Source organism: Dermacentor andersoni, chromosome 1 (genome assembly GCF_023375885.2).
Source record: "Dermacentor andersoni chromosome 1, qqDerAnde1_hic_scaffold, whole genome shotgun sequence".
NCBI classification, from domain to species: Eukaryota; Metazoa; Arthropoda; class Arachnida; order Ixodida; family Ixodidae; genus Dermacentor; species Dermacentor andersoni.
This window is the reverse complement of record NC_092814.1, coordinates 294,408,886-294,429,978: the sequence shown is the minus strand read 5'-3', so window position 1 is coordinate 294,429,978 and position 21,093 is coordinate 294,408,886. Positions and strand designations below refer to the sequence as shown.

Sequence of the window (21,093 nt, the reverse complement as noted above, 5' to 3'; positions counted from 1 at the left end):
ATTCAGGTGGCGTTGCGATATTTCCCGACATGAGCGGAAATAACGTGTCCCAAGAAATGAAAGAGGCTTTGGAACGTGGAACAAATACTATAGTGGACTGAAAAAATATAAGCACCCTGCCCGTAATACCTCAGTATTGTGGTAAGCAGGATATGCAGCTGCTAGGAGTGCCTCCTCGCAGTAGATCTGGCACTACCTTAATTGCGTCGCCGTCACATAAATGCGCCTAGCATTCTGCCGCGCTGTCCTCCGCTCGCCTCGTTTCTTTGAATATTTACAGGGCACGAAAAGTAGCGCGAACTTCAATTCTCTCTTCACCGGCTGTGAGAGCCATCACCATGCACAAGTGGTTCTCGTGGGCTCGCAGTGTAGGCTACGCTGTGTCGTAAAGGGAAGAAGGTAGCGTATCTTGAGAAGGCAATCATGTCCGTCAGGTCACGATTGAAGCACCAACAAACTTGCGATAGCGTCTCGTGCCTTTGGCATCATCATAGCAAGCGAATGAATTGGAAGCCGCCGCGGTAGTCCAGTGGTGCGCTGCTGAGCTTGAGGCCGCGGGTGCGATCCCAGCGGCCGAATTCCCGCGGGGGCGGACTGCAAAAACGCTAGTGTCTCGTGCACTGGGTGCACGTTAAATTAACCCAGGTGATCAAAATAAATTCGGAGCCCACCACTACAGGTGTGCCCCACAACAAGATCATGTTTTTGGCACGTAAAACCTAAGAATTTAATTTTCTTTATTGAACAGGAGAGCGCAGAGGCGAAAGATAAAGCTTTTATACGCAATGTTTCCATAGAGATCGGCGGAACAAAACAAGGCCAAGGTTCTCAGCAAATCCTCCCCCCCTCCCACTTCCTTTCCACGGAGGTTTATCGCAATCCCACGCTCTTCGCTGAACGTATACCGCTTGCTTGACGATATTCCAAAATTATCTAGCCGACATCTCTGGCAAACACGTCTCGGCAGCCACGTGAAACTCATTTCCTACGCACGTTGTTTTTAGAGCTGGTGTGATTCCACAACTCTTGCATATCGCTGCGTGCTATCGTGAACTTCGTGCTGTACAATGTCATGCTCGAGTATTGTGCAAAACTGGGTTCGGCTCTGTCTGAAAGACTCTGAAGACAGTGCTCTTGTGGTTCGCACGGGAATTAGCCTCACAATATTTGCGTGAGTAGTCACGGTGTCTAATTTAAACCTCTGGCCGGTAATCTAACGTGTGCGCTGACCTCATGTCGCGTTCGAGGGAGACATTCCCTAACCTCGTCTGCTTTACTCGGTGCGCGAGAAAACGGCTCGTCAAATATATTCTGCGATTGCGACGTATAGATCTTTTTTGGCCACGCTGTGGCAGCAGTGCATTGATGACCCCAGAAAACTTCCGGTCATCCATTTCTGACAGTCAAGTTAGGCAAGAAAACGGAAGTATTTAGCGCATAGTTGACTGTAGGCACACATTCTTGATGTGTTCAGATATAAAGAAAGTGCGGCATATGTCTGATGCATGGGCTTGTTTTGTTGCACTGAACAATAAAATCCACTCGTAGAACATTCCAACTTATCAGGAAAACTGATGCCAGCTGGATGGTTCTGTAAATTCATAGGCTATTGTAACTTGTGTTGTTCCAGAGGGCTTAACCGGAAGTCTTCTGGGAAGCCTGTTTGTAAGCATGAAAAGGATCTATAAAACAATGCAGAAATAACATTAAACAATAAATTGTAAGCAGCTTTTCAAATCATCTTTTGTCAGCTTCCGCAAGTTCATCTTCCCCCTTACCCGCCCTGGTTGCTTAGTGGCTGTGGTGTTGGGCTGCTAAGCACGAGGTCGCGGGATCGAATCCCGGCCACGGCGGTCGCATTTGGCTGGGGGCGAAATGCGAAAACACCCGTGTACTTAGATTTAGGTGCACGTTAAGGAATCCCAGGCGGTCTAAATTATCCATTGCCTCATAATCAAATCGCGGTTTTGTCACGTAAAACCTCATGATTTAATTTTTAACCTTTCCCTTTTAAAAAAATGCATGGCTCTTCAGTTTGACTTTCGTACGGGGTAATCGTTTTTCAGTTTTATGGAATTTTTAACAATCGCCTGTGGTAGATAGCATAGCTCTTGTCCTTCAGCTATATTAATCGAAGAGGCGGACATTACTAGCACGAGAAATCCAAACACATGAAACACATATTCAACCAACTAACGACAATTCACTAATTAACTTCTTAATTCATTTACGGCCCATATTGCAATTTACGAATTGTAGTCGGTGAGCATGCAGGACGTATCCACTTGAAATGAATATCCAGGATGACACCAGGTCCGAGATGTTATTAAGGCGAAAGCCTTAAGTGGCTCATGGGCCGAAAAATCAGTTGTCCGGCATCGAAAAATTGACCGTCCGGCGTTATGGCACCAAAATTCAAGCGCACCGAAATCGATGCCGCCACCCATGACCATTGGTGGGACTCGAACCCATGATTTTTGGTGGGACCAAAATTCAACGGCACCAAAATTGATGGTGCCACCATTGATGGCCGAACCCACGACCTTTCGTGTTAATTAAGGCGATGCTAGTTAAGGCACAGTTAATTAAGATATAGTTAATTAAGGTACTCGAACCCACCACTTTTGGTGCGAGTCAAACCCCCGACCTTTGGTGAGACCAAAATTCAACGGCACCTAAATTGATGGTGCCACCATTGATGGTCGAACCCACGACCTTTGGCGTTAATTAAGCACTCGAAACGACCTTTGACGGGAGAAAACAAGTAATAGGAAGTAACAACGCATTTGAATGAGAATGTCAAGTAAATTAATGAATTTCTCGTAAGCGCTGTTAGATGAGGAGGAGTATAGGCTTGGGCTGGTTGGTAAAACATAGTTACACTGGAAACATAGCGCGCAAAGGACGATCCACAAAGACTAGACAGGACGCCTGAAGGATGGCGTTTTCCTGGCACCCTTCCAGTTCACCAGACCACATCGAATCGCCGTCGCACCTAATTAAGGTGCGCAGAAGCACATCTACCACGTTCCCGAGGCGCAGTGCACCTCCAGAAAAGTTGGCGTCCCCCACCTCGTGCGCCCCACGTAGAGCTATTGTCCTACTGCTTGACACCTACCGAAAGTGCAGCGGGAGCCTGGCACGATTCCGGGTAACCTGGGTCCCGAGCGAACTTGTTTTGCGGCTCTGAAAGGTCGCTCGAGAACGGCCCGTCTCTCCCCCGCTGAGCGCTCGCAAACCCGGAGGCACGGCCGGACTCGACTCTCTCGGCCGGACTCGACTCACTCGCTCCTCCGCGCGCAGAGAGTCGAGTCCGGCCGTGCCGGAGGGAACGCCGGCTGTAAGTCACAGTGAAGCCCTCGGAACTCCCCATCCGCCTATTGTGACGGCGCTTGCAAGCCGCGAGGCAACGCCGGTGGCAAGTCACCCTTCCTACGGTGGAGCCCTTGGAGCAACCCCCCACCCGCCGATTGTGACGGCACTTGCACGGGCGCCTACCATTGGAGGAAAATGACACCTGAGCGGGCTTGACCAATGGCCAAAACTGACGTGACCCCAAGACACCGAAGGGGTTAAAAGCGAGAGACAGGGAGCCGAGAGGGGCATTCCTTTCTTCATTCATTTCTTTCAGGCTTCTTGCCACGGGCCGCAGCGTCCGATTTGCTGCTGGCCATCAATGACTTTATTACTGTTAATTTCTTTGTGTTCTCACTCTGAATAATGTAAATAAACCTCCAGTTTTCATCTCAAAGTCCTCTTCAACGTCGGCCAACTCCCGCACTCAACGGCAAGATCCAACAACTCGTGGACAGCGGTGAGATTGTCCCCCAGATCCAACAGCGCCCAGGGTTTCGCCTTCATCCTCTTTAGCGTATGTTAAAGTGACTCAACTTTTCCCCAAAGTGTCCGACGAAATACATGGGCGTTCCAGTTACTCTTCTACTGCTTCAGGGTATAAAAGCGTTTTGTTTAAAAAGCAAGTGGAACCTTGCAACAGTGCATCTTTACGGCGAGTTTGATGGCGCATATATTCAAACCGGCGTGTATTTCTGTAAATTCATTCCAAGTGGATACGTCTTGCAAACTCACCGGCTACAATTCGTAAATTGCAATATGTACCGTAAAGTAATTAATTCAGAAGATAATCAGTGACATTTTGTTAATTAGTTGAACAGGTGTTTCGAATTGCCGTGCAAGTAATGTTCGCCTCTCTGAATATTCCAGCTCAAAGGCTAGAATTTTGTTATCTGCAATAAGCTATTTTTAAAAGTTCCGTAAAACTTAAAAAATGATCACCCTGCGTACCGGGTGTTTCTTAATCGTCGGTGGAAGCTAGATAGCAGAATTCTAGACCTTCAGCTGAATTACTCAAGATGCAAATTACTTGCATGAGAAGTCCAAATGCATGATTGACTAATCAAAAAGATGTGTAATTAATTAAGTTTATAACTAATTGCTTTACAGGACGCATTGCAATTTAATGAATTGTAGCCGGTGAGTTCGCTAGGCGTATCCACTTGGAACGAATTCTCTAAGCATGACGCCAGGTTAATAATATTCATTGCCATGCGTACGACGAAATAAGTTGGCGTTCGAGTATAATTGCTTGCTTCAATGCCTGAAACGTAGTTCTGTTTAAAAAAAGGAGTGGAACAATAGTGCGTTTTGACTGCATATTTCGAACCCGGTGCCATTCTTAGATATCGTTCCAAGTGGATATGCCTTGCAAGCCTTGCAAGGTAACTTGCAATATGTGCTCTAACGTAATCAGTTAAAAACATAATAATTGAAATGCTTTAATTATTTAATTGTGTATTTCTATTTATTTTGCAAGTAATGTCTGCCTCTTCGAGCAATACAGTTGGATAACTAAAACTGTGCTATCTGCCACAGGCGATCCTTTTGAAATGTCATTATTTTTTAAAAGCATGTAGTATACAGTTATAGTCACCTACAAAATGTTCAGTGAAGACATGCTTCGAAACGCATTGTTCTTACAGCTGTTGGAATCGCACCGCTGGCACGAGTTGTTGGGGTCTCGGTGCTGACGCCCGATATTGCCAATGGGTCGCAAGCCCCAAGGGTAGCGTTGGCCTGGCGGCCTGGGGCACTGGAAGCATCCGAAGGTCCCGGCAAAGCAAGAGAAGACTGGTAACAGAACAACTTGTTTATTCTAACATAGCAAAAGAGCGGCCGGTCAGGTCGACCGGAGTGGAGAGACGGGAGAGCACGTAACTCAACAGTACAAATCGGAGCCTCTCTCCTGGCGTCCGGGGGCAGCGGCTCTTATACTCTCGGCGTCGCGGTCCAAAAAGGGAAGGTCACGGGATGAAGGTCACGGGATGAAGGTCACGGGACGGCGGAGCATGAGCCCACGACGGCGCGCACGGTCGAGCCGAGAGACCTGCTGAACCGAGTGTAGTGACGCATCGCCAACCCTCACACACGACGGCGCGAACGGTTGAGCCGAGAGACCTCCAGGCTCCTCATTCGGGGAACTCCGCTCCCCGGCTGCCGCGCTTTGACAAGCGAGGGCACACACACACACACGCACACACGAAGACACGTGGCACTGAAACACGCCTGGACACGCTTGGCGGGGAGGCGTTGCTGCGGCGTCGCACGGGCCAAAATGTCCGCCGCTTTGAACGAAGCCCCTGCGTCCGTTGCATCCGCGCCGGCATTACCGCGCGTTGTAGGCGAAACGTAACAGACCGCCCCGCCGGGGGAAGGAGATCCCGATGGTCAGGGGACTGCATCCGCTGTCCGGAGGGATGTCGCTCGATGATGCTCATAACCGTAGTCGGGCGTCCTTTGGCGTTTCTTGAGCGCAGCGCACAGAGAAGGCCTCGTTCTCACGTTCAGGTGCACACAGGACACTGCAAAGTGACTTCGGGAGAGTTGACATTTTTGTTCTCGTTTCCGGCACGCGTTAGAACTACGCCGAAAGTCAACCGCTCAGTCAGCAAGCACGGCACAACCCTCACTAAGCCCTGCCAGGCTCTTTCCCCTTTTATACTGCTGCCTAGTTCCTTATAGTAGTTTAGCAGCACTCAGAACGCGTCCACAAATCGGAAAAATTGCACTAAAAAGCACATCATCACTTTGAAACACTACACAAAAGCAATAGGTTAAAAATCCTGCCTCAGGAAGAAAAACATCAGTAACAAGCAATTTTGAGGCTGATTCCCACGTTAGGGGCTTCGACTTAAGCCATCGGCGTTACCGTTGAGACTCCCCTTTTTGTAACGCACCTCAAAGGAATATTGTTGCAAAGCGAGGCTCCAGCGCAGGAGGCGGCCATTTTTGGGAGAGATGGTCTGCAGCCATTGGAGAGGGCAGTGATCCGTTTCAATGATAAACCTCGAGCCAGCTAGGTAACATGACAATTTCTGAACGGCCCACACGATACACGCACACTCTTTCTCGGTGGCGCTATACGCCTGCTCACGACTGGTCAGCTTACGACTAGCATACAGGACGGGGTGTTCTACTTCTCCATTTTCCCGTTGGCACAGTACAACGCCCATGCCTCGCTCACTAGCATCACACTGAACAACGAACCCTTTTGTGTAGTCGGGCGATCGTAGCACCGGCTGGCTTGTTAGGGCGCTCTTTAGGGCGCTAAAAGCTCTTTCCTTCGTCTCATCCCAGACGACTGTTTGCGGCTCTGTCTTTCTTAGAGCATCCGTCAAGGGAGCCGCGATATCAGAGTACCTGGGGATGTACCTCTGATAGTAGCCGGCGACACCTAAGAACGACCGAATATCGGTCTTCGTGCGCGGTTGCGGGAAGTCTCGCACAGCGGCCACCTTTATTTCAGAGGGGCGGCGACGACCCCGACCAATCACGTGTCCGAGGTAGACAACCTCGGCCTGTGCTAACTGGCACTTGGGAGCCTTGACTGTCAAGCCCGCATCGCGCAGGCGGGTTAGCACTGCCCGCAAGTGCGCCATATGTTCAGGCCAGGATGCGGAGAATATCGCTACGTCGTCTAGATACGGTAAAGCGAATTCTTGCTGTCCCCGCAACACTTTATCCATGAGGCTTGAAAAGCAGTATGGCGCGTTCTTCAAACCAAAACTCAAAACTTTAGGACGGAATGTCCCCATTGGTGAAATGAACGCCGCATACCTACTAGCCTCTTCTGTAAGTGGAACCTGCCAATAACCCCTGACAAGATCTAGGGTGGAAATAAACTGAGCGCTACTCACTCTCTCAAGGCGCTCCTCGATGTTAGGGATCGGATAAATTTGATCCTTAGTGATGGAATTAAGCCTGCGGTAGTCGACGCAAGGACGAGGTTCCTTGCCCGGTACCTCAACTAAAATCAAAGGGGAGGTATAATCACTCTCACCCGCTTCAATAACACCGAGCTGTAGCATTTTCTTTACCTCAGCCTCCATAATATCGCTCTGGCGGGGTGACACCCGGTACGCCTTGGATCGTACTGGCTCTGGGGAGGTAAGTTCTATGTCATGAGTAAGGACAGAAGTCCTACCAGGCCTCTCAGAGAACAGACCTTGAAACTCTTGTAAGAGCTGGTGTAGTTCGGTTTTCTGCTCAGGCGACAGCGATGCTTTACTTATTAAGTCACTAATGACTTGATCGGTGTCTTTCCTGTTCGTCACTGAGCCTAGTCCCGGAAGCTCGACCGGAAGCTCTTCTAACTTTCCCGCATCGGGAATTCCCTCTCCAGTATCTGGTGCCTTTAACGCTACAGGCTCAATTTTATCCCGTTCGGGCGTGCCCTGAATACCAGCTTGCTGCGCCTCTGACCCTTTTTCATCGTTCAACAACGTCGGCCCCGCAACTACCGCCTTTGCAGCGAGCTCCCGAACCTTCGATCTGGTTAAGGCCTGAACGCTAGCCTCACCAAACAAAAGCCCCTTCTCGCGCAGGAGGTGATCGGACCTGTTCGAAAATAGGTACGGGTACTGGGGGGGCAGCATAGATGACACTGCGGCCTCCGTCTCAAGTGCTCCGAAAGGTCCTTCAATAAGCACTTTTGCTACCGGCAGACACACGCTATGAGCTTCCACTGCTTGCTTGATCCATGCGCACTCGCCCGTGAACATATCGGGTTCTACGTAAGAGGGGTGAACTACATCCATTGTAGCTGCGGTATCGCGAAGCACTTGGCACTCTTTCCCGTTCACGAGGAGGTCTCGCATGTAAGGCTCGAGAAGCTTCATGTTCTCGTCAGTGCTGCATATAGACAAAAACACGACTTTTGGTTTTGTTTCTGGGCACTGCGCCGAAAAGTGACCCGGCTTCTGGCACGTATAACACAGGCGCGCTTGCCTCGCCTCGAACCGCTTTCTGCGTTCGGCTTCGGCTGCCGCCGTCTCCGTACGTTCGGTCGGACTGCTTTCACTCGCATCCGCACTACGTGTATCCCCCTTTGCTCTCATGGGTGTGAACTTCGGCCTCTCAAACTTGGAGCCAAATTCACCCTTTTGACCGTCCTTAGCTCCGCGAGCCCGACGCGTCACAAACTCCTCGGCTAACTCAGCGGCTCTAGCCACCGTACTAACGTCTGGCCTATCCAAGACCCAGTACCGCACGTTCTCAGGTAACCGACTATAAAACTGTTCTAGCCCGAAACACTGCAGAACTTTCTCGTGGTCACCAAACGCTTTCTCTTCTTTGAGCCACTCCTGCATGTTTGACATAAGCCTGTAGGCAAACTCTGTATATGACTCACTTTTGCCTTTCTCATTTTCCCGAAACTTCCGACGGAACGCCTCCGCTGACAGCCGGTACTTTTTTAGCAGACTCGATTTCACTTTGTCGAAATCCTCTGCCTCCTCTCTCTCCAAGCGAGCGACTACGTCGGCCGCCTCGCCGGGTAGCAAAGTGAGCAAGCGCTGTGGCCACGTTTCCCGAGAGAACCCCTGCTTCTCGCACGTTCGCTCAAAGTTAACCAGGAACAAACCAATGTCCTCTCCAAGCTTAAACGGCCGCATCAGGTCAGTCATTTTGAACAATACTCGTTCTCCTGCACCGTGTGCCTGACTTCCATTACGAGCGCGTTCCATCTCTAACTCGAGACGCTTCATTTCCAAAGCGTGTTGACGGTCGCGCTCTCTTTCTTTCTCTTGTTGCTCTCGTTCTATCTGTTCTTTACGTTCGCGCTCATCTTTCTCTTTCTGTTCTTTAAGTTCGCGCTCCTGTTTCTCTTTTTGCTCTTTAAGTTCGCGCTCCTGTCTTTTTGCCGTCTCCCTCTCCTCAATGGTCTCAAGGCATTCCGACAGCTCGTCATCCTCAGCTTCTAACTCAAGAATAGCCCTTAGCAGTTCTGGTTTTCTGAGTTTGTCTGAGACATCCAGACCCAACTCTCTCGCAAGCTCCAGCAATTTCGGTTTGCGCAACGACTTCAAATCCATGGCTGCTCTGAATGCTGCTTTCTCTACTGCCTACTATTGTCTTGCCGCAAACTAACCCGGCAGCAACGACAACCCCAATTACCAGCTCTGTTTCTAACACTAACAAAAGCCTGGCAAAACTCAGAAGAAGAAAGTCCCGCACTCACCAAACCTCGCAGCCAAGACTTCAGCGCAGTCGTTCCGCTGCAGGCAACCAGTCATCACACAGGGCTCGTTGCGCTGCTCCCGGATGGTCGTTGTGCTGCTCAGCATACAGTCAACCGCATCTCTTCGCTGCTGGCCTCCGTTGTCGCGATCTCACCGCTGGCAACCAGATGTAGGGAATCGCACCGCTGGCACGAGTTGTTGGGGTCTCGGTGCTGACGCCCGATATTGCCAATGGGTCGCAAGCCCCAAGGGTAGCGTTGGCCTGGCGGCCTGGGGCACTGGAAGCATCCGAAGGTCCCGGCAAAGCAAGAGAAGACTGGTAACAGAACAACTTGTTTATTCTAACATAGCAAAAGAGCGGCCGGTCAGGTCGACCGGAGTGGAGAGACGGGAGAGCACGTAACTCAACAGTACAAATCGGAGCCTCTCTCCTGGCGTCCGGGGGCAGCGGCTCTTATACTCTCGGCGTCGCGGTCCAAAAAGGGAAGGTCACGGGATGAAGGTCACGGGATGAAGGTCACGGGACGGCGGAGCATGAGCCCACGACGGCGCGCACGGTCGAGCCGAGAGACCTGCTGAACCGAGTGTAGTGACGCATCGCCAACCCTCACACACGACGGCGCGAACGGTTGAGCCGAGAGACCTCCAGGCTCCTCATTCGGGGAACTCCGCTCCCCGGCTGCCGCGCTTTGACAAGCGAGGGCACACACACACACACGCACACACGAAGACACGTGGCACTGAAACACGCCTGGACACGCTTGGCGGGGAGGCGTTGCTGCGGCGTCGCACGGGCCAAAATGTCCGCCGCTTTGAACGAAGCCCCTGCGTCCGTTGCATCCGCGCCGGCATTACCGCGCGTTGTAGGCGAAACGTAACACAGCTTACATTTTTCGCAGTCCGAAGTGTTTCCACTACACGCATTTCAGCAAGGCCTTATTTTCTCGCGAAATTGACTTTACGGCGCTTAGGTAACACTTGAAATTCGGCAAAATGCTCAGAAATGCCAGCGGATTACCACATTATTTGTATGGCTGTGCTAAACTTCGGTGACATTGCGACTGTTGTACACGCCACACGCTCCGCACACAGAAAATAAACATAAATAGACGTTCCTTTCAGGAATAAACAAATATAGAAGGTGAGGAAATTAGGTAAACTTCGATGAGACGTATCCAGGACATTCATATGAAGCGAAGGCAAGGTGCAGCTTTCCGTCAAGAACCGCATTATCGCTCACTCCGTCCCTCCCTCCCGCTTATTCTAATTGTTCGCACACATCATTTTGGCCCCGAAACACGGGCCTTATTCTGTTTCAAGTATACTCGTGCATTCTCACTTATGAGCGAGATAACGTACAGCACGGTGCCTCACGTGAGCGAAGCGCATCCTGTCGGTGCTCTCGTGAACTATAATTGACGTGAAACTAACGCTTATGGGAAGTGTGTCGTTTCTTTCGTTATATCAATTTTCGCTGTACCAGCCAGTGAATCACACTGAATGCAAAAATCCCGATCGCTTTCAAACCGAGTATATGGCCCAAGCAGCCAAGAAATGTGCAGCGCTAGTACCCAAATTTCGGCTAATTAACGAAGACGCCGTATAATAATTCCAAGGATTTTACGGTTTCACTAATTGCAGCGCAAGCGGATATCAAACTTCCACGAAAACTGTCGGCGAGTGTTTCTTCGCATCGCTTCATTTTTCGTACTCACTCGCCGAAGTCGAAGGGGGCGCTCCAATCGAGCATGTTGAAGGAGTTCACCAGTACCCACGTCAATAGCAACATCGTCGGTACCATCTCCGCGTACCTGCGTAATAGCATTGGTTAACTTATTGGGTGTTAAACTGTGGCGGCAGCCGCGTTCGATGCGTGTCGCGGAGATTATCGATGCTGTAACGTTGGAAGCACTCGAACACTAAACTGCGACATCAACGTGACACGCAATGTGGAAATGCAGCCTCAGAAACGCGCTCCAAGTGCAAGTTTTTCTGCATGCAGACGCATGCTTGTGAAACATGCCGAGTCCTCAAAGCCATTGCGAACGAACGGCGCCCTTGAAACACGGGCCGGATTCCCATTATCAATAAAGCTGCGTCGAACGAGGTGTGGAACCTGTAGCCCAGTGTCTTGACACACGAAGCCATTCGTGCGAAAGTACACAGTTGCCAGCCATCAATCAATCATGATCGCGAACTAATAGCGAAGCCGCTGGTTACTGTCAGTTTGTAAGAACGAAAAGCATCACGAATCCGAGTCCGTATCTGCAAAAACTTTTTTGTGTGTGACTAAGATAAAGCGCTGTTTGGGATGTTTGTGCATTGGTCCTCATGACACGGAACGAGGCAATCACGTGACGGTGGCTAAGGTTTGGCTACAAGCACACTTTTTTCAAGCGATAAGAATGCTCTGTTAGCAGAAACAATGGTAATGCTTATTGAGTTTCGCGCAAGAACCGAAGTTCCTGTAGGTAGAGTTCTTGTTCGTTTCGAATACAGTGTAATGTCTTATTTAAAGAAGTAAGCAGTTAATTACCGCCTCAGGTACACTTTTTTACAATCCACGACGTCATGGGGAACCGAAGGTGGCGTCACCATTCGTCTTTCGCATTCAGAAGCATTTCCTATCAGCAAACTGTATTTGTAGAGCAATTCACGCGCAGGCGAACAACTTTCCTGCCTAGACAAGGCGTTTTCTTGAGCAGATTACCTGAATAGGCCAATGTCCTTGTGGATCTTTTGGATCAGCAGCTGAATGGCGATTTGGGCCTCTGGATTGTCGGGAGCGTCACTGAAATATTTAAATGGTTAGTTAACCGATGGCGTGATGGTGACCACGGCTGCTACCCGCAAAAGACCATGCACGCTCAATGAGCCTATAGTATTCAGTATCCTCTCACAAGTTTCTCAGGAAGGCGAACTTGATGCGCAGCCAAAATGCGCCGATGCCCAGCAGCTCGGCGGGTAACAGCACGATGCACCAAATGGCGGTTGTCATCATAGGCTGGCGGAACCTGCTATAGAAGTGAGCGAATCCACAGATGAACCAAGCGGTCACGTGTCCTCGGTGTTCTTCTGCTGCTGTTTATTTCTTTCGCGGCGTTTTTGTTTGTTTGTTTTTTCGCCACAATCATGGTAAGGAGTATAGCCATGGTTTATTTCTCGGTTACTCTGCGTTTGCGAACGCGCTATACAACTGTATGGATTTCTGGGCCCGTATAGGGGTGACTGGCTTCCTCTCGGCCTAACCACGATGCATTTTTCTGAGCCAAATATTAGTTTTACAACTCATAGTAGATGTCCTTTGCAAGGCCTCGTATCAAATTTCTTGCTGATAGCTTATTTTTTGTGTCAGGTATAGAAGACTGAAATGCAGGAGGTGAACATTTTCTGAAAAATAGATAAAATAGAATTTCATGGATGATCATGACATTCACAAGGACATGATGGAAACATTAGGAGAGAATGGCCCATCCTATTCCATTGTGAAAAAGTGGGTGGCTAAATTCAAGAGGGGGAGCCCCTCTGTTCCAGGTACCCCTCGCAATGAAAGGCCAGCAACAGTTAATGCCGAAGAAAACATCACAGCAATCCAGGACATTGTAATGACAGACAAGTGTGACAGGACGTTTTATCGCAGAGAATGTGGGGATGTCCCAGGAACGAGTTCGACACATCCTAGCGGTTCTACTGTACGTGAACAAGATATCAACTCGATGGGTCTCCAAAAATGATGACTGCTGAAAACCAACACTAGAGACATGTCATGTATGAATAAACTCGACCTTCATTGAGGCAGATCCTGTGATATTTATCAATTGTTTCGTGAGCATGGAAGCACGGGTACACAACTTTCAGGCAGAGTTCAATGTACCGTCAAAAGATTACAAACACCCCTCGTGCACCCGCTCCCATAAAAAAAAAAAAAAAAAATGTCAGGAGTCCCATCAGCTGACAAGGTGATGGTCTCTGTTTTTTGGGATGCGACTGAGTACCTCGAAAGGGATGAAACACTGAACGGAGCATATCATGACGCCCAAGTGAAAACGTTTGCGGGAGGCTAACATGGCGAAACGACTGGCAATGTTGAAGAAGCGTGCGTTTTTCCACGAAGACAACGCACCGCCACACAAGTCCACCATTGCAATGTCTTCCATTGAGTCCTCTGGATTCCAACTGCTTCCACACCTTCCCTATTCACCAGATTTGGCTCCCTCAGACTTACAATTTTTGCCTAAGCTCAAGCAACACTTTGCTGGAACCCACTTTTCATCACAAGATGACGTCATTGCTGCGGTGGAGGACTTTATTTACATGCAGGATGAAGAATTCTACAACGAAGGCATAATGGGCCTGCAGCACCGGTGGAAAAAGTGTGTGCCGCTGAAAGGCGACTACGTTGAAAAATAGCAATGAGCAATTGAGCAGCTGACCACCTTTCATTGATAGGCCGAGAACTTTTCAGTCACATTACGTACATTAACAACACTTGGCCGGCCTTTTGAAGTCCGCCACTCGTGATAACGATCAACGTGATGACTACACGATCGACATGGGGATGGCCAATCATGTAAGGCACTCGCGTAAAAGAAGTTTTGTGAATGCTAGCCCAGAAGTTCGCATTACCGCTTAGAATAAACTCATTCATTACGCTTGTTTTTCTGTCATTGGCCGGCGGAAAAGCTCCGAGCATTGTTGCTTGGAAGTTTTCTGCAACTTAATAATATTAAGTTCATAATTTTGGAATACTTGTGCCACGCCACAGTGGTGTTTACTTATCTAAAGGGAGTAAACTAAATGTAACATAATGCAGTCTTTCGGACAGATGTACCCAACCCCGTGTATGCTTACCTCTCAACGTACCCGATGACGTTCCTGTGAACGCTGTTGTGCGCGCGGGACAGCATGCTGGACAAAGACGAAGCTACCACGACACCCATTAGTAGCTGGTAGTGTATCGTCTGGTAACGACTGCGCACAAAACGCGCTGGTTCAGTCAGATTAGACTGCGAGTCATCGTTTACATTGATATATATATATATATATATATATATATATATAAGAGTGCTTTTATTATGCAACCGATGTACGTAATCAAATAAATTTGTTGCGCTCCTAAAGAAAGCAAAATTTCGTGACTGTGAAGATCTTTTAAACAATTTCTTTGTAGAAATTTCCAAACGTCAAAACATTTTACACATTGGAACAACACGTCGGAGCAACTATGTTGCAACATGGGGTAAAGTAAAAAGTGGACAGCATAGGACAAGTAGAGTGCGAGAGAGCAGCAAGGAGAACAAAAGGAAAGAGAGGCTATTTAGAACGTTTATAAAATTTACAAATCCGCAAGATGTGCCGCGTTCTCGGCGCCAATAGTAACGTACGTTTAATACCGCCATACTATAGGCTTTTATAGCCTTCGCGGTAAATCCAACTTAACAGTTTTAAAAGAAAACCTTCAAGCTTTTTGGTTCTCCTCTTTAACAATTTTCTTTAACCTTTACAACTCTGTTAGCAGACATCGCAGCTGTAGACATAACTTTTGGCTGGGATATATGTAGTTTTGAAACGAAATAGCCCTGTAACTTATTCGATGCTGATTAAGGCAAGGAATGGTGAAGCTGCCAGTTTCAGTGACAGTGCTGTTGTTCGCGTTCTTTTGCTTTACCTTGTGCAAATCCGGCTTCTACGATCAAGTGCTGCTTTTAAGTTAGTAAGAATGCGGAAGGTGTTCTGATCATTCGTCTATTTCATACAAGTCACCGTGCCCTCCCCCCTCATTCGGACCCATAATGGTTGTATACCACCATCGCGTCACTTACTCCTTCTTCCAGGCTATGATTTGTTGGAGCTGGTGCCGTTGAAAGGTTTGCTGAACCTTAGTGCGCCGGTACGCTGCAAGAATAGGCAGGGGCACCCTCCATCGGCATTTTTCGTAATCGATATTGAACGTTTAGACAATACAACGCACAAACGAAAATTCATACACGCACACATGCACGCACGCGCAGGGGCACACACGCTCACGCACACACAAAAAGACAAGCCAGCAAATAATGAAATCAAGCAAAAAAGGCAAATAGCGCAGCACTATAGTGGCTCTACCCAGAGGCTACTTTGCATGGAGTGACGTCAAATAAGATCTAGGTGCTCGCGTTGTTTTAGGCAGATTAGAGGCCCCAGAAGGAGGGGCAATGAAGTAATTGAAATAACATGCGAAATCACAAACAGTTCTCGAGTTGAAACGCAGTGTACATTAACAGGACTGCACGCATTTGTTAAAATGAAAAAAAAAAGATTATAAAGTTGTTAACAACACTGGAAAGATTACAACTGTCTGCGGTGGGTGGACGAAATCCAACTACGAGAAAAGAGTGGCAAGTGACAGCGATTTTCATTGCACACGCTGGTCGTACAGTACTCCTCCGCCCTCGCGCAAAGCATGGCAGCGACCGCGCGAGAGCTCTTTCAGCGCGCCTCACGTTTTACGATTCGCTAACGACTCACGGTCGATGCTCTTGATGCCCTTGCGTTCCGGCGACGATTGTCCCGGCATAACCACTTGGCCGTCCTCGAGGATCGACGTCTTCTTCAGGCGCCGGCTGACGCGGGGAAGCGACAAGAAGGACGACTTGCTCGGCGCGACAGGTTGCTTGGGCGGTGAGTGGCGCCGTGCTGACTCCTCCCCGGTCTCCGTGGAGCACGGGGCGCTGGCTCGGGACACCTGAATAATATCACCACAAGGGAAGCTTGAAGGGCTGCATCCCACACTCTTCCGCCCGTCTCGTGGCCACCGCAATCGGGCCGAAACCCTCTACCTTCTAAACCATCGCACGCTGAAGGAGGGGGGAACGGTATCGTTGTGTAGGTATATACGACACTTCGGAACTCAAACATTTGGAACTTTAGAACTGTCAGAATAACAAGGTAAGGAAAGCCTACCAAATGCAGCACGGACGGCCTCCCAGCCATTCACCCCACTCACCCTTTCAAACTTTGATCCGCGTCAATGTACCTTGCACTGGTGTTTTTAAATGTTCGGCGCGAAAGGAACAGGCGAAAGCAGCGAAATGCAGTAGTACACAACAAACTCTTCTGTATTTCTCTGCTTTCGTCCATGTCGCTATCGCGGACATTTATCAACGCGAACGCGTACAAATGGCCTATTGCGAACGTAACTTGAGGGGGTGCGAGCGTTTCTCCGTGCCATCGTGCCGCGGCTCATGCTCTTGTGCAATCCATAATCCATAACTTATGCAAGTTTGCCTTATATCAGTTTTTTTGCATATGCTGCCGGTCGCCAATTCAGGCCCCTGGCCAGCCTGCATTTGCCGGTTTTCTAGTGGCGCAATAAACGGCTGAAAAACTACGTTAGGACAACTGTATATTGTCGTGTGTAGAGAAAATCGAAAAGCAAATTAAAATGTGTGAGTCATACTTTTCTTCTGTGTAGTACCGATTTTGGTGACGCGTAGCAGCAACTAATTTTACAGCGAAGCTGTTAGCCTCTAGTTGGTCGGGGTTTTGTGCGGCGCGTCTTCACGGAAAAAGAAAAATACCTTCAGCGATTTAAAAAAATGACCGGCGATTACGATACTCCCTAATGCAAAATTTAAGCGCAGCTCTATAGGTGTTTTCATTTCGCGATATATTGGCTGGCGCGGGCAATCTGTCTCGTGCGGCACGTTGCAAACAGAGCGAAGTGTGGCGCGACCGCTTCGCTAATCGGGAGATCGCGAGAGGCAACGTGTAGGTGACGCGTGGGCGCGATTCGCAGCAGCCACCGCCGACAGACCTCCACTCATGCAGCGCTTTGTTTCCATTTGGTGTTGGGCTGCTGAGCACGAGGTCGCGGGATCGAATCCCGGCCACGGCGGCCGCATTTCGATGGGGGCGAAATGCGAAAACACCCGTGTACTTAGATTTAGGTGCACGTTAAAGAACCCCAGGTGGTCAAAATTTCCGGAGTCCTCCACTACGGCGTGCCTCATAATCAGAAAGTGGTTTTGGCACGTAAAACCCCATAATTTGATTTTGTTTTGTTTCCATTATGGTATCGGTGGCCTCATCGGAGAACAGACGACGCGCGCTACTCTCGTGCTATCTCGTAGCTATCGTCGCCGCAGAGCCGGCCTTGCGTGGCACTACGCTTTTCTTCTCCCGCTTTCGCCATATCCCCTCCTCAGCTTTCCGCCTCATGGTTCCGCTGCAGCTTCCTCCTCCTCCGCTTTCCTCCTCGCGCACTCTTCTCTATCGCCGTCTTTCATCCCCCGATGCGCTCCGCGTTCCCCTTTCATTCTTCGCTGCGCTTGTTCGCTCGGTTATGAGGGACGCCGACGCCGCTCGCCGCAGGAGCGGGCGCCTAAGAGCTGCGCTCTAAAGCCTTCAACGATTGAAGCGAAAGGGGCATACATTATTTTGTATCACGCATACAACATACAGTACAGTATTCGTTCCAATAAATAAGAAGCACGAAACAAGCGTCCAAACCACATCAATGATGATAAGGCGGGAGATGGACATTCAAGATGGTTCTTACCGTTTTTTTCTTTTATTTATTTATTTATTTATTTATTCAATTTCAGTATTTTCTTTTATTTATTTTTTCACGAGCACCGGTTTCTGCCGCTACTTCTATTATCTCTTTCAGAGACATCATAGCCCACGACCACCAGCGAAACAGGTAATAAAGGGGCGCTGTGCAAGCCGTTGACACGCCGGCTGACACACGGCCGTTGACACGTGGTGGCTGACAGACGGCGGTGTCACCGGCATTGTGCACAGCACTCCTTTATTCTCAATTCTACACCCTCGCCGCTAACACACTTTCGCTCGTTGCTGCACCCACCCGCCTTACCCCCTCTCCCCTTTAGAAATACTGTGGCGAGGAAAGCATATGTCGCCTTGAAAAAGACAAGTCCACTTGTCGAAACGTTGGTACCTTGTTCTCGTTTTACTCATCATCACTGACGATAAGGCGCTCCTGATAACAATACGAAGTACGTAGCGCTTGCCGCATACGTTTCCCGGTAAATATTACTGTTGCGCAAGCTGTCGCAGGGGGGGGGGGGGGGGGGGCGATGGCAGCTTGTGACGTGGGGAGTGACGTCACTAGCCTTTCATATTGTTATGATCGACCTGTCGGTTGTGAGAGGCGTTCAGGCGGGCTTCCCCACGTCGAAATGATTGCCCTTTTCTCGACGGCACGCTTTTTCCCGAGCTGACACGAAAGGATGCATGGCAGACCAAAAAGGCAACAAGGCGCCCCTACTCCGCTCTCCATAAGCTGACACAAAAGGGTGGACGGCTAAAAGCACTACAACTCCACACGCTCCAGAAGAAGACGGCGACGACAACGGGACCACCAGCGGTTATTTAAGCTTAAGTGATTAGCGCAAGAGTGGACACGGGACACTAAAAAGGTTACGAGGAAAGCACTTGTCCTCGTCGCCTTTTTAGTGTCCCGTGTCCACTCTTGCGCTAGTCACTTCAGCATGGAATACCAACTAGCCCGGTCTCACACCCTGCTTCGTTTATTTAAGGCCGGGTTGGCCCACGTGTTAGAGAGACCGCTCTAGACTCAGATGCGAGTCACATCCATGTACCTATGAAGTGAATACAATCTTTTCTACGTTTTTCATCCTCACTATGTCAGGCTTCGTCGTTTCCTGATTCCTGCGGTTAAGACCAACCTCACCCGGTCGAGATTATATCAATATGTTAAAGAAGCAGCCTAGCAACTGATTTCATTGTCGTTGCAACACCACTATGGGTAGGCAAAGCATAGTTGGGACTCCCGGGGACTAGCGCGAATGCGAGCAGCGGCAAAGGGAACAGAAACGATAGTACGACCAGCGGCGGCCTGCTGCCAAAATTACCGTTTATCCTATTACTGCCGTTACTCTCAAGTCATAAAGCATTGCATACCCCCCTCAGCAGTTGTAGTGGTGGTTTTCAACAGCTTCACTGGACACCCACTTTCCCAGGGCCGGGATGGCGAGCCATATTTTTTTTACTCTTCAATGTCTTAAATTCATTCTTATATTCCACGTATTCCTTACTTTGTTCTGCTTTTGGATGTACTCACAGTACTTCTTCCAAAACAAATATAGAGAGCCGCTCCCATTCATCCACACCACTCCCTATAGATAGGTGTCGATATTTTTTGTCGCGACGACCGCATACACCACACGTAATACAACTCTGCACAAAGCACTGTGTGTCCTTCGAGCCGCCGCATGCAATGTCAGCACTAATGCGCTCAAATTTACAGCTTGGACGCACTTCAAGGAGCCTCTCACCTCATGGTTCATCAACTGGTCGTCAGTGACATTGGTATCGATGAGAAAGTCCAGCACCCACGAGTTCACGTACTTCGCGTTGGCCAGCTTGGGTAGCGACTCGCGATCCACGCCACGGCCGTGCTGCGATGACGACCACTTGTGAATCAGGCGTATGGTGGCCTCGCTGGAGCCTGCAAGCGAGCCGGTCGCAAAGCACATGCTGATGAATTTGTAAACGCCGGGTCCCTGAAAGCAGTCAGCTATAGCCCGTGCTAATCGCAGTGCTACAGCGATTAAAATTCTATTTCTTTGGTGACATGTACAGGCGCGGCTACTGCTAGTGGGAACACGGAGCCCGAGGCAGCGCTCCGCAGAGTGCCGCACCACCGGCGCCTCATGAAGTCTTGCGGCGCAAGCGCCATCAAAACGATTGGCGAAAAGCCCGGGGAGTCGTCTGCTATGGTGACTTGTCTGCCAAGACTTCACGGGGCGCCGGTGGTGGCGCTTTGCGGTGTGCTGCCACGGGCTCTCGTGTTCCCGCTAGCAGTGGCCGCGCCTGTACATCACGTGTGGTGGTAAGCGTCAGTCTCTGTAATAATCGCTAATGCGCTAACTGAATTTTCGTAATTGGCTAAGTGTGAGTGCAAAAATAAAACCAGTCATTACACAGTTTTGGCACAAGTTTCATGAAATACGTTTACTTAAAGTGTACGGCGAAATGCATTTCTGTCCCAGTTAACATTCCTTCGCGCTGAATTTTCCTGTTTCTTTTTAGTAGTTGCGTACACAACTATTAGTTTGATGTTACACTTTCTTTCGTTCTTTTTTCGATTTGGGCAAATTTCAAGGAAAATATGAGACCGTAAATTGAAGTGTTGGTCGTAGCAACGTCCTTCACTGACTATGCGCCAAGGTGCGCTTTTGAACAAAGGGGTTGGGGAGTAATAATCGCCATCACCCTAGCTTATCTCCAAGTGAGGTCGAAGGACACATCACAGCAATCTATAATTAACCCCTACCTTGCGTCAACTGATTCCATATCTTATCCTACAAATTTCTTCATTTCATCATGCCACCTACTTCACTGCCGTCCTCGACTGCATTTCCCTTCTCGTGGCACCTATTCTGTAACTAAACTAGACCAACGGTTGTCCGTTCTATGCACTACATGACCTGTCCAACTACATTTCTTCCTCAATATCAACTATAGATATCGGCTATCCCCATTCGCTCTCTAATGCACACCGCTGTTTTCCTGTCTCTTGACGTTACAC

At 49.2% G+C, this 21,093-nt stretch overlaps 1 protein-coding gene across 1 annotated transcript in view; it reads right to left on the bottom strand.

Moving 5' to 3' along the window:
* LOC126548603 (uncharacterized) overlaps positions 1–21,093 on the bottom strand; it is a 41,752-nt gene that overhangs the window by 9,039 nt on the left and 11,620 nt on the right. The window contains exons 3-7 of the mRNA XM_055063303.2: positions 19,838–20,010; positions 16,044–16,260; positions 14,388–14,507; positions 12,437–12,926; positions 12,247–12,327 (exon numbers count right to left, since the gene is read on the bottom strand). Of these exons, the coding sequence (XP_054919278.1) occupies positions 14,476–14,507; positions 16,044–16,260; positions 19,838–20,010 (422 nt within the window). The 3' untranslated portion in view covers positions 12,247–12,327; positions 12,437–12,926; positions 14,388–14,475. The remainder of the gene's footprint in view (positions 1–12,246; positions 12,328–12,436; positions 12,927–14,387; positions 14,508–16,043; positions 16,261–19,837; positions 20,011–21,093) is intronic.